Source organism: Diabrotica undecimpunctata, chromosome 3, assembly GCF_040954645.1.
Source record: "Diabrotica undecimpunctata isolate CICGRU chromosome 3, icDiaUnde3, whole genome shotgun sequence".
NCBI classification, from domain to species: domain Eukaryota; kingdom Metazoa; phylum Arthropoda; class Insecta; order Coleoptera; family Chrysomelidae; genus Diabrotica; species Diabrotica undecimpunctata.
The window spans coordinates 46870561-46890733 of NC_092805.1; the positions used below are offsets into that span (position 1 = coordinate 46870561).

The following is a 20173-nucleotide window of genomic DNA, read 5'->3' on the forward strand; positions in this document are numbered from 1 at the left end:
TAACCGTGGAAATCTTTCGGAATATATATATATATATATATATATATATATATATATATATATATATATATATATATATATATATATATATAATATATTTAATAGAGGTTACAATAAATTCAAGGGTACAAATAATAATGACTGATACCAATTAAATTAGTTTAAATGCTGTGGAATGTAAAATATTGACTAACAAAATATTGACCACAGTTAGCATTTGGCAATGGTCTTTCATATCTTTGAATAATTTAGTTGCAATATAAACAACTAATTTGTTTTCTTTTTTTATGTTACAGATAGCTCCAACTTTTTTTCGGCCATTACTGAGTTTCATCGCGACTCTGCTCATTTCTTTTCAGTAGTTCCTCTTCATCTTCGGAACTATGGCCTGTAAAGTGATCCAGTTTCACAGTTTCTGGATGACTGATGCTGCTTTGTTCCTGGTCCCATCTTGTAATGGCTCAACTCTGATACCCGTAGTTGAGCCGTTCTTAACTTATACTCGCCTCACACAATTAGAAATCACGAACATCAAGAGCAACCAACCACGACAAGGTCTCACGACTTTCGGATAGTTGTTTTATATTCTCCTGACAAAAACAATTTCTCCTTTACTGTTTTTTCCCATTTCGGTCTAGTATTTATAATTTGTAATAATGGTTTCATTACAAAAGAGCATTTCTTAAAATCAGATCATAGAGTAACTACTATTTTGATGTATTGAAAATACAAATGTATTGAATGTACAAAAATACTTATTGGCATATTCCTGTAGTGACTTTCAGACAATGTGGAAGAGTTACAATCATGCTTGTGTTAGACATCAACTTGGCGTGACTATAAATAATGTAGTCAATTCTTCGATGACTTATAACACATAATAAATGGAAGATTTTCGAATCAAATCTATTTCACATATATTTAAAAGATTAATCGAGGACCCTAAAAGTAAAGGGGTATAGGTGACAAAAAGTAAATTTTGAGTAAATACCGTTCAAAGTTGAGCCTTCACTGTAATTTACATCATTTTTAAATGCTAGTTTTTCTTCTCCGGAGTAGTAACTGTAGTCTTTATTATTATTATTTGTAACAAAAAATCATAATTTTATTGACTACTCATTTTGAAGCTATTTTTATGTTGCTAAGTAACAATTGTATCATTTTACTTCTAAGAAATGCAACATAAAGGTGGAAAATGTAAAGATCATAAAGTTTTTGTACAAATTTATTATTCACCATAACACTAATACATAATTAACTTATGATTCATCGACATCAGTGTCGTAAAGGTGATCCAAATCGTCATTTTCGACTTCTGCTTCTCCTAAGTTTGCTAGTTCTCCAAATTGTTGAACATTATGTGGCAGATTTATATAAAAACTCGTGGTAAATTGGAGGTACGTAGTTAAGTAACTGTTAAAGATTTGAATATCTAGCTTGCTTAATGAGAAGTTCAATTGGTACTGGCAAGAGATCTGGCAGAAGGGTAGAGTTTGTGCCAGCTCGATTGGGTTTCATAGAAAGCTTGATACCTAAAGCCGTTGTCTTGTAAAAAGGGTTAAATGTAACGTAAATGTAATAAAAATATTTCACTTACGCTCTTCTTGAAGTATGGCGTAAGTGCTTGAAAGTTTAAAAAATCGTCATTTTTCATCTGTACTGTAAAGAACTTTCTACTTGTAGAAGTTACCAGCTCCATCCAATGTTGGGGTACAAACTGGTTGTTTTCTTTATTAACTCTTCTCCTTCTTAAAGTGCCTATCCGTTCCGGATGTTGGCGATCATCACGGCTATCTTTACTTTGTTTATTGCAGCGTGGAATAGTTCAGTGGTAGTTGTGTTATACCACTTTCGTAAATTTTGAAGCCAGAAAATGCGTCTTCTTCCCGGTCCTCTCTTACCAGTTACCTTCCCTTGGAGAATCAGCTGGAGAAGGCCGTAACGTTCTTGATTTCTCATTACATATCCTAGATATTCCAACTTTTTAGTTTTGACGGTCATGAGAATTTCACATTCTTTCCCCATTCTACGCAGGACCTCCACATTAGTAACTCTGTCAACCCAGGATGTTATTAACTCTATCAAACCAAAATCTTGGTCACACTTATTATAAGAAGGCTTCTGATATATTTTAGGAGACAAGATGTTAATTCCTGACATCCACGTGACGCCTGACCTTCGAGTCACATAAAGAAATGGGTCGTTCTAGTCTGTTATGGACCCCTAAGTTATACGTTGTTTAGAAGTTGACATAGTTTTTTGCAAGTCGAAGATGATCGCAACTTTGTTAGCATCCTTTATTTCATGACACTCATCCTTTGCTGTACTTACGGCATCCGCCTTACGCAAGTGAAAGTCTCTTTTTGTCTGAGCTAAAGCGTTTTCTTCTGTCGAACCACAATTTATTTTTATCTGAAATTTATCACAGATGTCTGTACTTGGCCTTTTGAAATTAAGGTTGAACTGTGTATTAAAAATATTCCTGTAAAAGCTTTCACTTACAGGTTCTTCCTGTTTTTCCTCCTTACAGAAATCACAATAATGTTTGTACAGAAAAGCTGTTTGGAAATTCCAGTGTCCAATGCTAGATACTCTTTAAAAATTGAAAGTCTGTGTTCTTGTGAACTAATATTGGTACATTTATTCCAACAATGATGATTTTCAAGTTCTCGTAACTTTTTAGCTTCATGAGTATTGTGTTTTTTGTCCATGTAAGCTTCACCTGAATTTCTTACTATTTTAGCCCTGTTTTTTTCACCTATCTGGCCTCCGAATCCTTTTCTTGCCAGTCTGCTTTGGTGGTGGAAACGCATTAGCAGGTAAATCCTCTATCACAGGTTCCGTATTCCGCAAAGTAACAAAACGAACTCTTCTGAAAACACTATAGTTTGTAATAACGTAAAACGCAGCAGTTTACATTAAAGTATTACTTAGGAGCTATACCACCACCAATCAAAAATGATAACAAACTGAACTAACAGTCTGACATAGTGGAACAGGGGTATAAGTGCACTTGTGTCTCTTCTCTTCCAAGCCCTACTCATAGTTGTCTCTAAGGCTAAGTAACTTATTGCTAAAAAGCAGCACCTGTTAGCTTTATCGCTTAGATCTCTTTACCTCCAAGAAGAATGAAAGATTTCCAGCTCAGCGATGCAGTTTTCTCAATGTTTACCAGTGTTACTTAGTGTCAAATTCACTCAATATTTACAAAAGTTTATCTTTTAATTTGAATTTGAGTGTGGCATTCCAAAGGATAGTTTGGCGTTACGGTATCCCCTTGTTACCATGATGTAGTCTATTTGGTTTCTCATAATTTTTTCTCGTAAATGATGTGAAGAGGTGGGGAAAGATAGTATTATTTATGACCAAATCTTCGCTCTGGCAAAATTGAACTAATCGATCGCCTCTCTCGATTCTGACATCAAGACCATAATTCACGATATGTTCTCCAACTCTACCTTGCTCTACATTAGCATTAAAATCTGCAATTATGACTGATAACTGTTTTCGTTGGTCTCATAAACTTTTCTAAGGTATAAAATTGATCGACTTTATCTTCGTCATCTGCTGCTGCGGCGTCGACTTGTATATGATTTAGGATATTGCGTTTAAGTTTTACATACACTAACATTACCCGAGTTGAAAGGGGAGATAAGTTAGGAATGAAATCTTTCAATCTATTGGATACCCTAATTCCAACTCCGTAGCGATGAATTCTATCGTTTCCAGCATAGTAAAATATTTCGCAATTTTGAATAAGACATTTTCCAGACCCTGGCCATTGTGTGTCACTGATTCCCAATATACCTATCTGGAGTCTCTTAATTTTTTGTATGGTGTTGTCTAATTTTCCAGCAGAATACAAGATTTTTACATTCCATGTAGCAATTCAATTATTTCTCATAGTTACGTCCAATGAAGCCTTCTAGCCTGGTGATGTTCTTCCTCTGCCGGATCTTGGACTCAGACTTTCATGATCAGTAGTCCAATACCCAGTTGCCACTCCTATCGATTCATCCATACGTCTTCTTCTATGTCTCTGTTTTTCATTTCTCTATTGATGCCTTCTCTCCAACTAAGGCGGGGTCTTCCTCTTTTTTTTCTACCGTGAGGGGTCCACATTAAGACTTGTTTTGGGAGACGTTCTTCAGACATTCTCTGTACATGACCGCACCACCTGCGTTGTTAGGTACCAATATCGTCTACTATTGTATGTTTTACTTTCATAATTTCTCTTATTCTGTTGTTCGTTACTCTTTCTAGTCTAGATTTTCCAGCTGAACGTCTCCAGAAATCCATTTCCGTTGCCTCAAGTTTTCTTTTGTACCTTTCCTTTATTTGCCATACTTCACTACTGTAGGTAATTATACTTTTAATGATTGTGTTATATATCTTGTGCTTATTATTAGAGATTGATTGATCCCAAAGGATACTATTGAGAAGGCAAATTGCTTTTCTTGCTTGGTTGTTTTTCTCCTTAATTGTGTCGTCTACTTTGCCTTCTTTTGTGATGATCATACCTAAATATTTATATGTGTTGCAATGTTTGATAACTTATATAACTGATATAACTTATCTAACTTATTAAATACAAATAAATATCTTAATAATATAAATTTATTTCATAGCATGTAATATGTTTTTAAATTATACATTTATCTAAATTTATCTATACAGCAATATATTTTGTAGTATAATCTTTCAATACTCGCTAATAAACTTCCATGGTCGATGTAGCTTTACGTAAATACAAAAAAAGATAAAAACACTTAATTGTTTGAATAGAAGTGAGAAGCAATCATCATTGCGAAGGAGTAGGTAAGACTTTTAAACAGTGTTGCTATATTTCTGTTACAACTTTTATTCTAAAATTTAAATCCGATACATGAGTGAAAATAATATTTAAATCCACCACAGTTCATTGTAGAATGAAAATTAATATTGTACCAAAAAACTTAAATTAAGTAGCCACGCAATTGTTATTTTCTGATCGATTCTATCAATTACCTACTTAATTATTTAACTAAGAACATTGATTTAAGGAATTAAAGTGCAGCAAAAACGCCTATTCCGGCGACAAGAGACATCCGGCTATCCGGCATTGAGTAATTTATCAGACACTGACGAGGAGTTCAGTTCTTTGCATAAAATTATTTCGTCGCCAACTTTCCGTCGGCAAACCTTAAGAAAAACTCGAACACTTATATTCGAGTTTTAAATGCAATTCTTGTAGATTTTTACTGTGGTAGCTTGGAAATAAAACAATTAACTTAACATTAACAAAACATAAATATTAATTTTATAAGAAAAAAACGAACTAAAAAAAATATTCTAAATATTTAAATTAAAATTAAAGGCATTTTTAAAAAAATCTCCAACCAATTAAATATTCGAATAAACCACCATTTTGCGCTAAACAAAATCCGAGTCTATCAACTACAGCAAGTCTCATTGCATTCAGCTGATTTGGCTGTACCCGACTACAGAGTTGAACAATTTTTTCTTGCAATTCAGCTAAATTGGTGGCTCGTTCGATTTCATGCCGATACAATTTTGATTTTAGCATTCCAAAGAAATAAAAATCCAAAGGTGCTACATCTGGTGATCTAGGGGGCCATTTTATTGTTACTTGTGTAAAAATTAATCGTCCAGGGAATGTGTGTTCCAAACTTGCGTTATGTACTGGGCAACCATCCTGTTGAAAACAGACATGTCGAAGTTGACCGCAAGGTTTCGAACTTTTGGAATAATCTGATTGCGTAATAAATCTAGATACTTACGTCCATTCAAATTTCCCGTAATAAAAAATGGACCAATTATATTATCGTTATAAAGACCAGTCCACACATTTAATTTCTTTGGGTATTGTGTTTTCACAGAAATACTCAAATGTTTATTTTCCCTAGACCAATAGCGGACGACAGATGGATTACGGCGTTTATGGATTGTGAATGAAGATTCATCGGAAAACATAACATTTTTAAGTTATTGTTCTCATTCGATTTCCTCATCATAGTTTCACAAAATTCCATACGTTTAAAATGATCGTCTGGAAAAAGTTCTTGGGTGGTTTGCACTTTATAGCAATTGTATTTATTTCGTTTTAAAATATTCCTTACAGTTCTTTCCTTTAGGTCAACTTTGTCCACAATTTGTCTACTCGAACAATGCGTTTCTTCAGCAGTTAAACAAACTTACATTTCGCGAGCTCCGCGTTCAACAGTGATTTGTTTTGATCGTGGTTGATCCGTTGGACGACATTTCATACAGGTATTTATGCAACCGAAATTTTCAAAGATTTTAATAATTGATCGAACTGTTTTCTCTGTCGAAATTGGTCGATTTTCAAAAGCAGCAATAAATAACTGTATTATTTCTATAATAAAATGGTTCCCATAATACCATTTCAGCATTTGAATCTTTTCTTCTCGAAAATATACGCTTGGCATGTTAATTATTGGTTTTAAACCTTTTACCACCACAGTTAAAAATCAAATAGATAGACCATAAACTTACTGTAAAGATAAGCACTACCTATTCTTTTGAGAGGAAATCATCTGTCTACTGAAGTGTGTTATTTATTTAGCTCACGCTGTTGTCACATATCAATTTCTGAATTCGGTGTTCTTTGTTAATTAATCAAGTAACGATATAATCGTTTAAAAAATAACAGTTACATGATTACTTATGTAAGTTTTGTTGGGAAAATATTAATTTTCATCCTACAATAAACTGTAGTGGATTTAAATATTATGTTACACTTATGTATCCGACTAATATGTTAGAAGGAATGATGTAACAGAAATTTTGCAACACTGTTTAAATATTAGACTCACTACTTCAACATGCGTGGATTGTGTCTCACTCGTATTCAAACAATTAAGTGTTATCTTGTTCCACACTGAATAACGTATACGGTAGTTGAAAAATTGCCATATCGGTATTATATTTTTATAAACGCATCCTTTTCTTCTGATTTTTCTAATAATTTAATTCTACCTGCCTCATTCATATTGAATACATACATTTTAAAGTAGATGCCTTCAAAATTATATTGTGAATATTGTGAGTTTATTGGAGGATAGTTCATTAGACTACATGAAATTAACTGTCAGAAGAATCATAGCATGTGATTTGTGTTTAAAAAGATAACGACACAAAATCACGGCAGTACAATTTTCTCGTTAATAATTATACTGTAAATCATGTGGAAAAACTCATGATACTATCCCAACATGGTAACTATTTGGTCTTCCATTTAGTTTACTCTCAATATTAACATCAAACTCTAATTTTATATGTATGTGACTTTAAAAAATAAATGACATATCCTCGATATGTTATTGTTATTGTACTAACAGTTGTATTTTCTTTTTATTGGTTTCTTCTTTTAACATTGGTAACCAGATACTACTACATTCTGTCGAGGAATTTTCGACGCAATTGGTTTCATTTAACCTAATAAGATCCGTCAAATGAACAGTCTCCTTCCCATCATATACCATACATGTTCGATAGGATTTAAATCCGGAGTATGTGGCGGCCACGGCAAAACATTAACGCCAGCTTGTGATTCATCGGTGAATGCTTACGCCATTCTGACACACGATGCTGCCGTTCTCTGTACCAATTCAAACGTTGATGACAGTGGTCCGCATTCAAAGGAAGCACTAGTCTTCTTTTTTTTTCCATTCTCCAAACCATTGGTCAGCAATTTGATGCGTAGTAGCAAAACTGTCTCGCAGAGCCAGTAATCTAAAGCGCCTATCTTGACGCTATGTGGTATGCCTCGGTTGACAAGTTGGTCTTTTTCCTGTTCCTCCAGCTTCGTTTATCCACACACGACAAACACATATAACCGTCATTGCCAGGAAATTAACACGATGGCCAATTTCGCGATACGACAAACCCATATCTCTATACGCAATAATTCTACCCCTGCCAAAATCGCTAACATGGTGGTAATTTTGGTATCTTTGAACTCGAGACATTTTCTTACACTAAATACAATTAGACTGAGGTATAATAACTAAAAATTTCTATACGAACCGGTTTTCACAAATCGGTCTCTCACAAAAAAATTTAAAGATAAAACTTTATTTTTACAAAAAGTAGAAAAGATAAATCGTTGGTATTGTTATCATAGCATGTTTTAAATATAGTCATTATGTTGCCAAAAAATTAAGTTCAAGAAATTATTCCTTCTGGGTGTAACACTTCTAATGTCACTGAGTATATTTAAATAGTATATGAAAAAACTTCAAAGTTTTTACATAGTCATTCTACTTACCCATGATATGCTGTAATATATTTAGTCAATTTTTTGTATGTATTTGGGTCAAAACTTTCGTCCACATAGAAGTTTTCATCATGGAAAATGTCCATCGTTCTTTCATTTTGAAAATTACTCACAAATTCGACCTCCTCGTCTGTATCTACCGTATATGCATTTGTCTGAGAACTACTTAATCGTTTTGAGTTGTCTACACGGTCCATACTATTTTTAGAATTCGTCGGAATGTTTAATGATTCTTCGTCAGTTTCATCGTCGTCGGAAACGTCCATAACTACTTCTTTTTTTAGTTTAGGCGAAGTTTTTTTTGTAAGTGGTGTTTGTACCCTCGTATTACCGTTAGAAGTTTTTTCCTTGTTATATCTGTTTGAAACGTTTAATGATTCTTCATCTGTTTCATCGTCGTCATCATCAACAGTTTTCCTCATTTCTCTTTTTGGTGATGTTTCTAGCTGATCATTCCTTGCTTGTTTTATTTTTGGACTTCCTGTGTTAGTTTTTCCGTTTTTGGAATTTATTGGACCATTTAAAGATTCTTCATCTGTTAAGTCATCATCTGTAGAAATTTGTAATAGTGCAGGTTCGTCTTTTTTAGGTTTGGGAGGAGTGTCTAACCTATTTTTCGGCGAAGTTTCGGCTTTCTTTTTAAATGGGCTTTCATCTCTCTTCTTTGTGGGATTTTTAATTTCTTTCTTTTGTGCATCTTCTTTTTTCTTTGCTAGAATTTTAGCTATTCTTTCTTCGGTATCTGATCCTTCGGCTTTGCTAAAAAGAAATGAGTATTATTTGCAATTTTAATCTTTACTGTAATATTCATGAAATACTGTAGAACGGACATGAGACGAATAATAATGTATATAAATAAGATCAGTTTAAAAAGTAATACAAAGAACAATAAATATGTCGACGTAGGTTGTTGAAAAAACATATATTGTAGAGTCATTGGGCGGAAATGTGAGACACTGAAAAAAGTGTAAACAAGAGACAGTTAATATTTTTAAAGAAAAAAAAAAATATAATTTGGTACCAATATAATATGGTCAACGATAGTCAAAACTTTAAAGTATCTTATTACTTAAGAGTTGGTTGTTACCTATAGAGGTGGTTGTTACCTCACAGGGCGTAAGGTTCCCTTTTTCGAGCTGGAAAATTGTAATTTCCCTTAAAAAATGTAATGTGTCTTAATAATTATAATGTTCGTTACTCAAATTATGTAATTTAAGGGACATCTGACCTCATTATGTGGCAAGTACCAGTTACTTTGTAGACGTTTTTCACTGACAATGATCTGATAGAATCGAAAACGTTCTGAAAATTTATAAAACTATTTTGTATAATTTTTAAAAAAATTTAATAATACAATTTTATACTATTTTCCAAAAAGAAGTTTTTACTTCATTGTAAGTTTTGTTAAACTATGGTATATAACTATGGAAAGATACAGTAAACAGCGACGCACAAGCCCTTTTAGGAGTCCGTGTATGGAGAAGATCAGCCACAGACAAGCAAGAGTGGAGACAAAAAATAAAGCAGGCCAAGGCTCAATTTGGGCTGTAGTGCCGTAGAAGAAGAAGAAACATAGACTCAGATCATTGCCTAGTGATCTCAACATTAAGGGCCAGAATTTCAAACACCAGTAAAGAAAATAAAATGGATACAAAAAAATGGAATGTGCAAAAGTTGAGAGATGCGACAATTGCAGAACGATACTCGGAAAACATCACCAACAGGCTAAGGAAACAAAATGTAAATGAAGAAGGCCAGACAGATATAGACTCCTACTGGACCAGAATAAAAGAAGATATTTTAAGCCAGAATTTGTGCCCGTAAAATCATTGGTTTGGCGATTAATGCAAGAATGCAACAAAAGAAAAAAATTAAGCCTACAGAAAAAAGAGAAAAAAACGAAACCAGCTAAATAAGGAAGTTAAATATATAGAAAACCTCGACAAAGAGAAAGAATTCAGAGCATTCTATAAGAAAGATAACATCAACAGAAAAGAATTCACGGCAACCACAAGACAATGCAGAAGTCAGAATGACGACCTATTAACAACAAGGAAAGATGTATTGAAAGATGGGTGGAATATTTTAAGCAGGCACTTAATGTGGAGGAGGAAGAAGAAAACGTGGAAGACGAAAGAGATGAGTTAAGGGGAGCAGACGAGAGGGAAGAGGAACCACCAACGATTCTTGAAGATGCAGTTAAAAAACTAGCCAGAAACAAATCACCCGGAATAGATAATCTCCCAGCTGAACTATATAAAAAAGGTACCCATGATACGATAATAGGATTACAGCAGCTTATAAAAGAAATAAGGACACATAAATCCCTTCCCAATGATTGGAATACTTTGCACCATACACAAAAAGGAGATATCTTTGAATGCTCTAACCACAGAGGAATTACGTTTCTAAATGCAGCGTATTAAATATTTTCCACAGAACTATGTCACCGTATGGCACCATATGCAAAACGGATATGGTGCCATACGGATAGTATGAAAATACCAGGCTTTTCATCAGATTGCAACACTGAAACAAATTTTGGAAAAAAACACTGGAATATGGCATTTATACTCATCACATATTTATAGACTACAAAGAAAACTACGACTCTGTGAATAGAAGAGAAATGTTCAAAGCAATGAAAGAGCTAGGAATACCAAATCAGTTAAAAAATTTAAGAAAACTAACTCTTGAAAAAGTTGAATGTAGAGTACGAATTCAGGGGGAACTGTCTGAATCGTTTAAAACAAATAACGGGCTGTGACAGGGAGACCCTCTCTCCTGTATACTGTTCAATCTAGCTCTGTAAAAAGTAATACGTATGTCACAAATCACAACCTCTGGTGCAATATATAATAAATCAGTGCAAATCCTGGCCTATGCTGATGATATCAATATTGTTGGAAGAACGGAAAACGCTGTACGGGAGGCGTATGTAGCATTAAAAGAATTAACTACAAAAATGGGTTAAATAATAAACACCAACAAAACGAAGTAAGTGAAAATAAGCACGTAAGCACAAATTCTATGACCACTTGTTATAGAAAACGACGTCATCGAAGCAGTGAACGAATTTGTATACCTGGCAGTGCTCCTTAATACTGAAAATAATACTACCGCAGAGATAAACCGTAGAATTTGCACGGCCAACAGATGCTATTTTGGGCTCAATCTCCTTCTTAAGTCCACAATTATATCGAGAAATACAAAAATAAAACCCTACAAAACAATAATACGCCCAGTCCTAACATATGGTTCAGAGGCCTGGACTCTAACAAAAAATAATGAAAACATGTTAGGATGTTTCGAAAGAAAAGTAATAAGGCGAATCTATGGAGCAGTGAATGACAAAGGAGTGTGGAGAAGATGGTACAACTTCGAACTTTATGGAATATACCAGGAACCTGACATCTTAAAACATATTAAGATAGGACGCCTGAGGTGGATAAGGCATGTAATGCGGATGGAACAAAATGACCCAGCTAGAAAAATGCTCCTTGCTAGCCCCATTGGCAAGAGAAGAGGAATATCCAGAACAAGGTTCCTTGATAACATCGATAAAGACAAGGGAAATATATGTGCTTGGCGGAGAAAGGCGATGGATAGGGACGCTGGAGAGAAATTCTTGAGGAGGCTAGGACCCATGCAGGGTTGTAAAGCCAGAATGATGATGATTATGATTGGATACCTACCTAAACAAACGGGAAGAAAGCAAGTAGCACTCCTTTAGAGCTTCCACATAACAAATACAAAATAATTCCATAAAGATAAGATGGCAAATAGACATTGACATCGAAGAAAATAATGATCAAACACACACACACATACACAACCCGGCAAAAACTCGTAAACACCGCTAAAAAGCTTGAATATGGTTTTTGAGAGTTTAAAGGAGTTTCGCCAATTTTTTAATCTCCTAAAGGACTCAGGTACTTCAAATTATATATTGCCTATAAAAAAACCTTGATTTCATCTATTTTGAAGCCTATACAATTTGGAAAATCCCCAAAAACCAGTTTTCCGGCTTTTCGAAAATGGAAAAATTTGAAAAAACGTCAGAAATATATTTTTTTGATTAAATACACAAAATAAAAGAATAGACATGCGGCCATCTCAAAAAAAAGAAGAAAAACATAGTTTTTTGAAGGTTTAAAGGTGTTTCGCCCAATTTTTGAATGCCCTAAAAAAGGACCCAGTTACTTAAAATGAGAGATAACTTATAAAAACCGTGATTTGGTCTATTTTGAAGTCTATAAAATGGAGAAAATCCCCAAAAAAAACCCATAAAAAAACAGTTTTTTGGGTTTTCGAAGGTGGCGCACCTGACGGAAATATCTGGAAAAAATCAGAAATATAGCTTTTGATTAAATACACAAAATAGAAAAAAAACTAGACCTGCAGGCATCTCCAAAAAAAGTTATACGCTTTAAAAAAAAAAAAACTTTAACTATTAAACTAAAACTGTTAAGTTTTGCTTAACTATGCTTGTGAATTTTATGAATTTTTTAAATTTATTTCAAACCACCGAAAAAAAAAAAATAAAAAAGAAGAAATTACGTTTTTGGGTGTAGAGGGTGGAGGGTTAAAATGGCGCTGGGTCTTATGTTTTAATCACGTAAAACGTAAAAAAATTAAAATAAATAAGTTTTAGGATTGTTTGCCTATTTTAACGGGACCCCTTCTTCATCATTCTGGCTTTACAACCCTGCGTGGGTCCTAGCCTCCTCAAGGAATTCTCTCCAATAATCCCTATCCATCGCCTTCCTCCGCCAATACTCGGCCCTTTACCCGACCAATAACTAGGCTCTGACCTCTGAAATCTTGTAACGTCTCTTCATTCATTTGAGCTTGAATTTTGTGTTTTCCATTCAACTTTTGTTTTCGCGTCCCCCAGAACATTGGAATTTCAAATAAATTCCAACAAACTTTACGCCCATGAGTTTTTAGATTTAGGCAAAATATATCTTAATAATCTTATTATTCCCTCCTCCCTCTAAATGTATTTATCATTTGTCTTGTTTCAAAATACAGAAATTTAGAATACTAGCCACCTTCTAAATATTATTACCTCAGAAAGAGGTGTTTAGTTCTCCCATCAGCTTCTCTCTCTCTCTCTCTCTCTCTCCCCCCCCCCTCTCTCTCTCTCTCTCTCTTATCAAAGCACCCTTATACATGGTTGTAAACTTAGAATGAAAGAATTTAGTCACCATTAAAGAATCCCACAATGTTGTCAAGTAGATACTGAGAAAATCTCGGAAGCTTCACTATATTACTTGTTAAGTATATTAGTTATCTCAATAGACAGTATTATTTGTAAATAAAGGCAAATAAAAAATTGACGGTACCGATAGGTGTTAGTACCGTAATATGCCGGTAATAACTTAACAAAGACTATAGAAAATGTCACACCGAGAGTGCAGTACGGCTAATATAGGAATGCACAATTGCCGGATTTCACGCCTTGTGGTTGGCGATACAAACAGGTCCAAGTGGTAGTCACAGAACCGTACCCAGATCTCTACGCCGGGCTCTGTTATTTATTATAAAATAATATATTGATAAAATAATTGCCTTCAAGTAGCCAAATAAGAGGCATGAATTTGAATAAAAAGACTTTAAGTTTTTAGCGAGAATTTTATTATAAAACTGTATACTTTATTAAACTAACAAATGTATTTTAAATTACATTTCTTGATAGCTATAAATATACCGGGTGGAACCTCCGGTAACTCGATTTCCGTGCACCCAGCCCAATATCCAAGAAAAACTTTTTCTTTTGTAAATATGTGAAAAATTATCAGAAACGGGAATATCGAAAAAGCTTTGCACATTTTTTAATCCCGGCGATGTTATTAAAAAAACAAGTTGCGCACTTGAATCACTGCGAAATTTTAACACCTACTATGAAATTTTTTTTTGTGGAAATCTGAAGTGCAGTTTTTGTCCTTGTTAAAACATAATGCAGTCTCGCATTTTTTACACACAACATAAGTTTACCTAGTTCCTTGGCATAGCAACCTGGTAGTTTTCAGCGAAACCTTGTGTTATTCCATATGGGATAATGGTTTTCCTTGCCCACACTTGACCAGATGAGCAGGTATAAGGTTTATAGTGTAAGTTATTTAACATTATATTATATTTATACTTTATTAAACTAACAAATATATTTTAAATTACATTTCTTGATAGCTATAAATATACAGGGTGGAACCTCCGGGAACTCGATTTCCGTGCACCCAGCCCAATATCCGAAAAGCCCATACTCTGATTGGACTGGTAAATGCATTTTATTGGTTATACAGTGTAAAATAATCGAGGTTACTCACAGATATTCAATTAATTATACTAAAGTCGTCCTCTACATCCGAGATGTCGGATTCGCTTTCGCTACTCTCCCCTGTGTTCGCGTGTATTATCAATTGGTCTACGTCATCTTGCAGGTTGTCCGCAGTCCACATCTCAGTTTCCATTTTCTCAACAACATGAGTGACATAATTGCGCCAATTTTGTTCTGTGACGCGTGCGAAACCGTCGTCGATCAACTGCAACATCAATTCGCAGTGATATGGAGGAAGCCTTAAAATATAAACATTATGTTGTGAAGCATACTCATCAAGATGATACTTATCGTATTGATCTTTAAAAGCACGCGCTGCTTCTAATAGCTCGGATTTCAAATAACACTCCTCGAAAAAAATGCCTTTTTCCACTAGCCATTCCTTGATTGCAGCTTTATTCCAGGAATTGTTAGGGAATCTCTCTTTACGGGAGTGGTACGATGCATTGTTTATTACAATGACATTCCTGCGACCATTATTTGGTAAATTTGATATTAATGTCTCCTTAAACCACGACTCAAAATATGCGGCATCCATTTCATCGTGATAGTCGCCATCATTTTTCTTTGCCAGAAAAACACGCTGTGTGCCAGGAAGGAAACCTCCTGAAAAACCTGCATGCAATAAAACATATCGTGGACCTCGTTTAGTAGGTGCTTTTAAGCCAGTACTTAAACCTTTGAGAAAAGCATCACGACTGTTTTGTATCGTAGTATCGCACCATTCGTAATTTATAGATTGGCCAACATTAACCCACGATTCGTCCAAATATATGATATTGCAATGGTCTTTTCGCAAACGTCGTATAGTTCTCAAATAATTATGGCGCCAATGAATAATATCCTCTCGCTCCACCATGATGCTTCTTCGGCCACGTTTCTTATAAACAAATCCAATATCTTTCAGAAGTCTGTATAAAGTAGAAAGAGACAACGGCTGTATATTCTCATTACCTTGTATGAAGTTATGTATATGCTTTAAGAATGGCGGCAAATTTTTCATGAAAAATTCACAATGAACAATTCTCCGTAGAATACTTCTTACACCCTCGTCATATGTGAATATTCTAGAATTTGATTGACACACTCGTTTTTTACGTTTTTTTGGCGATTTCAACGTTCCACTCTGTTCTTTTTCTTTTTTGAAATTGTAAATGCTTCTTTCGCTAACACCAGTCATCAACGAAGTACGTCTTACAGCAGCACTGACATTAAGTTGTTCCGTATTTTGTAAAAAACACAACACATTTAACACTACGAGTTTAGCGCAACCGTTAAATAATTCACCGCATTTAAACTTATGGGACTCCATGCTCTCTGTTGAAACTCGGACTAAATTTTGAAGTGTAGTTTCGTTTTCCAAAAGCACTTTCACCCTAAGGATGGGTAGGGGGTGAAATAGGGAAAGCTTGGAGTTTATTAAATACTAATTATGACAAACAAGTTTATGGCCATATTTAGGTGATTATGTTAATGATGGTAATTTGTAGCAGAAGTTTTACAAAAGAAATGAAGACCTATTTATAGAAACAACATAACTGTATTTTTAATATTTTACATACAATAGAAAAAATCTAATTTCTATGAAAGAATTGGAAATTTGAATATTATATATAATATCTATAAATAATATCATTCCCAAGTTTCCAAATTCTTTCCTAGAAATTATGTAGGTTTTTTCTATTTTATGTAAAACATTAATACTACAGTTATTGTATGTTGTTCTTGTAAAGAGGTGTTCAAATGTTACTCTTATGAATATGATTCAATTGTATATCTCATGTTGACGTTTTATATGCAAAATTCATAGTTTTCGTTGTCAATAACTCTTCAATGCCTTTTTATTCTACTGTATACGTATACATGATATAAAATATTTTATTCGTACTGCCGGCAGATGCATTTTATCCAAGCCGGTCCTGTGAGACAATGAGCAATCAACAGCTGGAGAAAACCGACAACCCTGCGCGTTTATTCTCCATAAGAAAAGTATTGCCGTATCTTACCCGTACTGCACTCTCAGTGTGACATTTTCTATAGAACATTTGAATAAACTCTATTTATGTTGAATACTCTTTTTAAGTTTAAAACTTTAACGAGTGCTAACTAATTTAGTTTGTATATGTCATTATTATTAAATGTGTAGGTGAAACATCTTCTTATTCGTATCCTCTGCCATTCTACTAATATGTTCGTTCTACTCCTGTTTCCGTTTTGTCGCCCATCCATTTATGCCTTCTATATTGCATGCTCTTCTTATGTTTTCGCTTCTCTCCCTATCCAACAGACTTTTCCCTGATATTCATCGGAGTATTTTCATCTCTGTTGTTTCTAGTAGTCGTCTCGTTTTAGATGTGTCAGGTCTTGTCTCCGCCGTGTATGTTAATATAGGTCTAATTGCTAATTTATGGATTCTTGTTTTTTTGTCTTGTCTTAGGTGTTTGTTCTTCCAGATTGTGTCATTAAGAGATCTCGCCGCTTTACTTGCTTTTAAGCTCTGTTGTCGTACTTCTTCTTTAACATCTCCGTAACTACTTATATCTATTCCCAGATATCTAAACCTTGCTTGCTGGTTTATTATTTTCCCATCAATTTCGATTTTACATAGATGTTGTCATACATTTGGTTTTTTTTGTGATATTATCATATTGTATTTCTTGGCTGTTGTATTGAAGATGTGTGTTAATCTTTAGAGCTCGTCTTCTGTCTCGGTGATTAATGCGGCGTCGTCTGCATAACATAATATTTGGATTTCTTTGTTCCCCATTTTGTAACCATGACCTTTACGTACTGCTTGTATTATTTCGTCCATTATTATATTAAAGAAAAGTGGACTTAACGAGTCACCCTGCCTGACTCCGCTTTATACTGGTATACACTGTGTTAGTTTTCCATTTATCTTTACCTGTATTCGATTATGGAAGTAGATGTTTTCGATGTTCTAGGGATTATGAGCGCGAGGACTGGGTGGATTGAGTAGCTCAGAAGCCGCGTTCATGCCCACAGCAGGTCCCAAGACCGGATAAAAGAGGAGAGTTGATGGGCCAGGTTAGCACCCTACCCATTGTAAAAGAAAACAAGGTTCAAAGAACCGATATAAAGCCTCGGAACTAGGTGAAGCGTGTGGATATTATTTGATTAATCCTCCTCCTATACATTTAAGTTGGTACTCCTTCTTAACTAAGATATAACTCTACTAACCCCTTCACAGTGCTTTGTTTATAAAAAGAGGAAGGAATTCCTATATGACAGAAAATTTCATTTAATAATTTTAAACAAATACCAGCAGTTTTAAGTTTCTGTTATTTCTTAAAATCCTGTTAATCATTTTAATATCATCTTACCAATCATCATCATCAGATATCCTAGAATTTTTCTGTATGGCAGTTGCGGTATTTGAAGTTGATGGAAGATCAACTAACTCATGAATTTCATCTTCACTTTCGTCTTTATTGAGGTCAGCTTTATCCAGTGCGAATCGCCTCCAAGGTATTCTTTTTCTTTGTGAATGACATGTTTCTAACCATGATTTTTTGACAATTTTTCCTTTACCTTTAACTTGGTTAAACTTTGGAGTGTTGGGAAAAGCACATCTGTAAGAAAAAATACTTTTATGCAGATAATGAAATATGCAGAATATGGTTAACTATATTCACGTGACGTCAGCTCACATACGACAAATGAAGTTTGAGACACTTTTGCCAAATCATTAGTTTCGTATGCTGAATTTTACTAACCGAGTTCTATATCTTTTATGGGAGTAATACAACATGAGTAAACAATGTAATAAGAATTCTGTTTTCAAATCAGAAACCTCTAAAACTAAACTAGTAGCCTTTACTAATAAGAGGAAGCTTAGTGGACTGCGTGAGCCGAAATTATTTGGGAAAGAACTAAAAAGAACCAGGTCAAGTGTCTAGGGGTAACCTTGGATTCCAAACTCAATTGGAGCGCTCAGATTAACAACATAAGCAACAGATCTACGCGACTCTTCTGGTATTACAGACGAGTTGTAAGTAAAACCTGGGGGCTGAAACCAAAGGTAACCTGTTGGTTATACACATCATTGATACGAACGACAGATACATATGATTCAGTACCTTGGTGCAAAAAGATAACTTTACAATCTTGTATAACCTCTCTCACCACCTTACAAAGACAAGCACTTCTAAATATGATAGAAGCCTCAAATAGTACAGGAATGACATATTTAGAGGCTGTCACACTGTCGGTAGCCTTTATGCCCATCCTAAAACTTCAAGTAAGCAATACTTGGAGGCCGAATTATGTATTGAATGGTCGGCAAATACTGGTACTCTACTCGAGGAATCCATCTTTCAGATGAACTCAAATATGATGACACCAGAACTAATATTTACTGAGAAGATTAACAGAATTAGACCATCTACAGAACAAAAAGTCCTAAACATTAATGGAGGCTTAATATCGTTCACTGATAAATATAAAAGTGTCCTTGGTAGTGGATCAGTAGTCTTTGGGCAAAAATGAAATTATAACAAATCTTACAGCCTAGGTCAAAATACAATTGTGTTCCAGGCTGCAGTTTTTGCTTTGGTGGTCTCCATTAATGAAATTATGGATGAGGACCCCAAAACAAAGAGAATCAAAATTTATACAAATAGCTACACGGCTATTCTGTCCGTAAGAACCCACCAATTCAAAACTAGTGAGGAATTGCAAAGATTTCCTTAACAACCTCGCAAAAGACAATGAAGTGTCTTTGATATGGGTTCCGGATCACGAAGGGGTGCATAAGAATGAACGAGCAGATTTGTTGGCAAAGCAAGGCTCGAGAAAAACCTTTATGGGCCAAGAGCCATTGGGTGGCATCACCCAAGATGCTTCAAGGAACGAGGTAAGAAAATAATCAAGAATATCGATAAAAAACTCTCCGGATAATTGATGGCCTCAATAAATGAAAGATTAAAACGGTCACCAAAACGGTGATGACATTATCATTTAAAAAAATACTATATTATACAAAATACTCAAGGTGGATGAACCATGGTGCAGAAAATGCCAAATCTAAGAAGATACTGCAATACACATCCTATGCCATTGCAATGTGCTAAGTGATATGGGGCAAAAATTCACTATTAAACTGAGGACTGAACCGGAAGAGATACTAAAACTAAAAAAAATACCAATGAAGATTGTTGGCTTTTGTTGAGGCCACATGACTTATTGGAGCGTAATGAAAAAAAAAAAAAACAGGGTATGGTACAAAGCTCTTATGATCAAGTGCCAGAGTTTAACGTATCTCGCCTGAATTAAGAAGAAAAATCCGAGGCCGTTCATAAAATAGCGACTTAAAATGTATTAACATATTTATTTCTTTTGTTTGGAATGCAATTCAGGACCTCAAACCTAGACTGTATTAACTAACAAAATTGAAATTTTAAAACAGAGCAGTTTAAAAGAAATATAAACAGTAAATTTTAAATTAAATTTTTATTTCTTTTTCTTCAAATATGTAATGGACGCTGTTTGATAGGTATAAATGATATTATATA

At 34.4% G+C, this 20173-nt stretch overlaps 1 protein-coding gene and 1 long non-coding RNA gene across 2 annotated transcripts in view; both read right to left on the reverse strand.

The window, feature by feature from the left end:
- The window catches only part of LOC140435580 (uncharacterized), a 334868-nt gene that overhangs the window by 269694 nt on the left and 45001 nt on the right, over positions 1 to 20173 (reverse strand). The gene's annotated exons all lie outside the window — the stretch shown is intronic.
- LOC140436768 (uncharacterized) overlaps positions 1 to 20173 on the reverse strand; it is a 31325-nt gene that overhangs the window by 1302 nt on the left and 9850 nt on the right. The window contains exons 5-6 of the mRNA XM_072525852.1: positions 17984 to 18232; positions 8291 to 9058 (exon numbers count right to left, since the gene is read on the reverse strand). Of these exons, the coding sequence (XP_072381953.1) occupies positions 8291 to 9058; positions 17984 to 18232 (1017 nt within the window). The remainder of the gene's footprint in view (positions 1 to 8290; positions 9059 to 17983; positions 18233 to 20173) is intronic.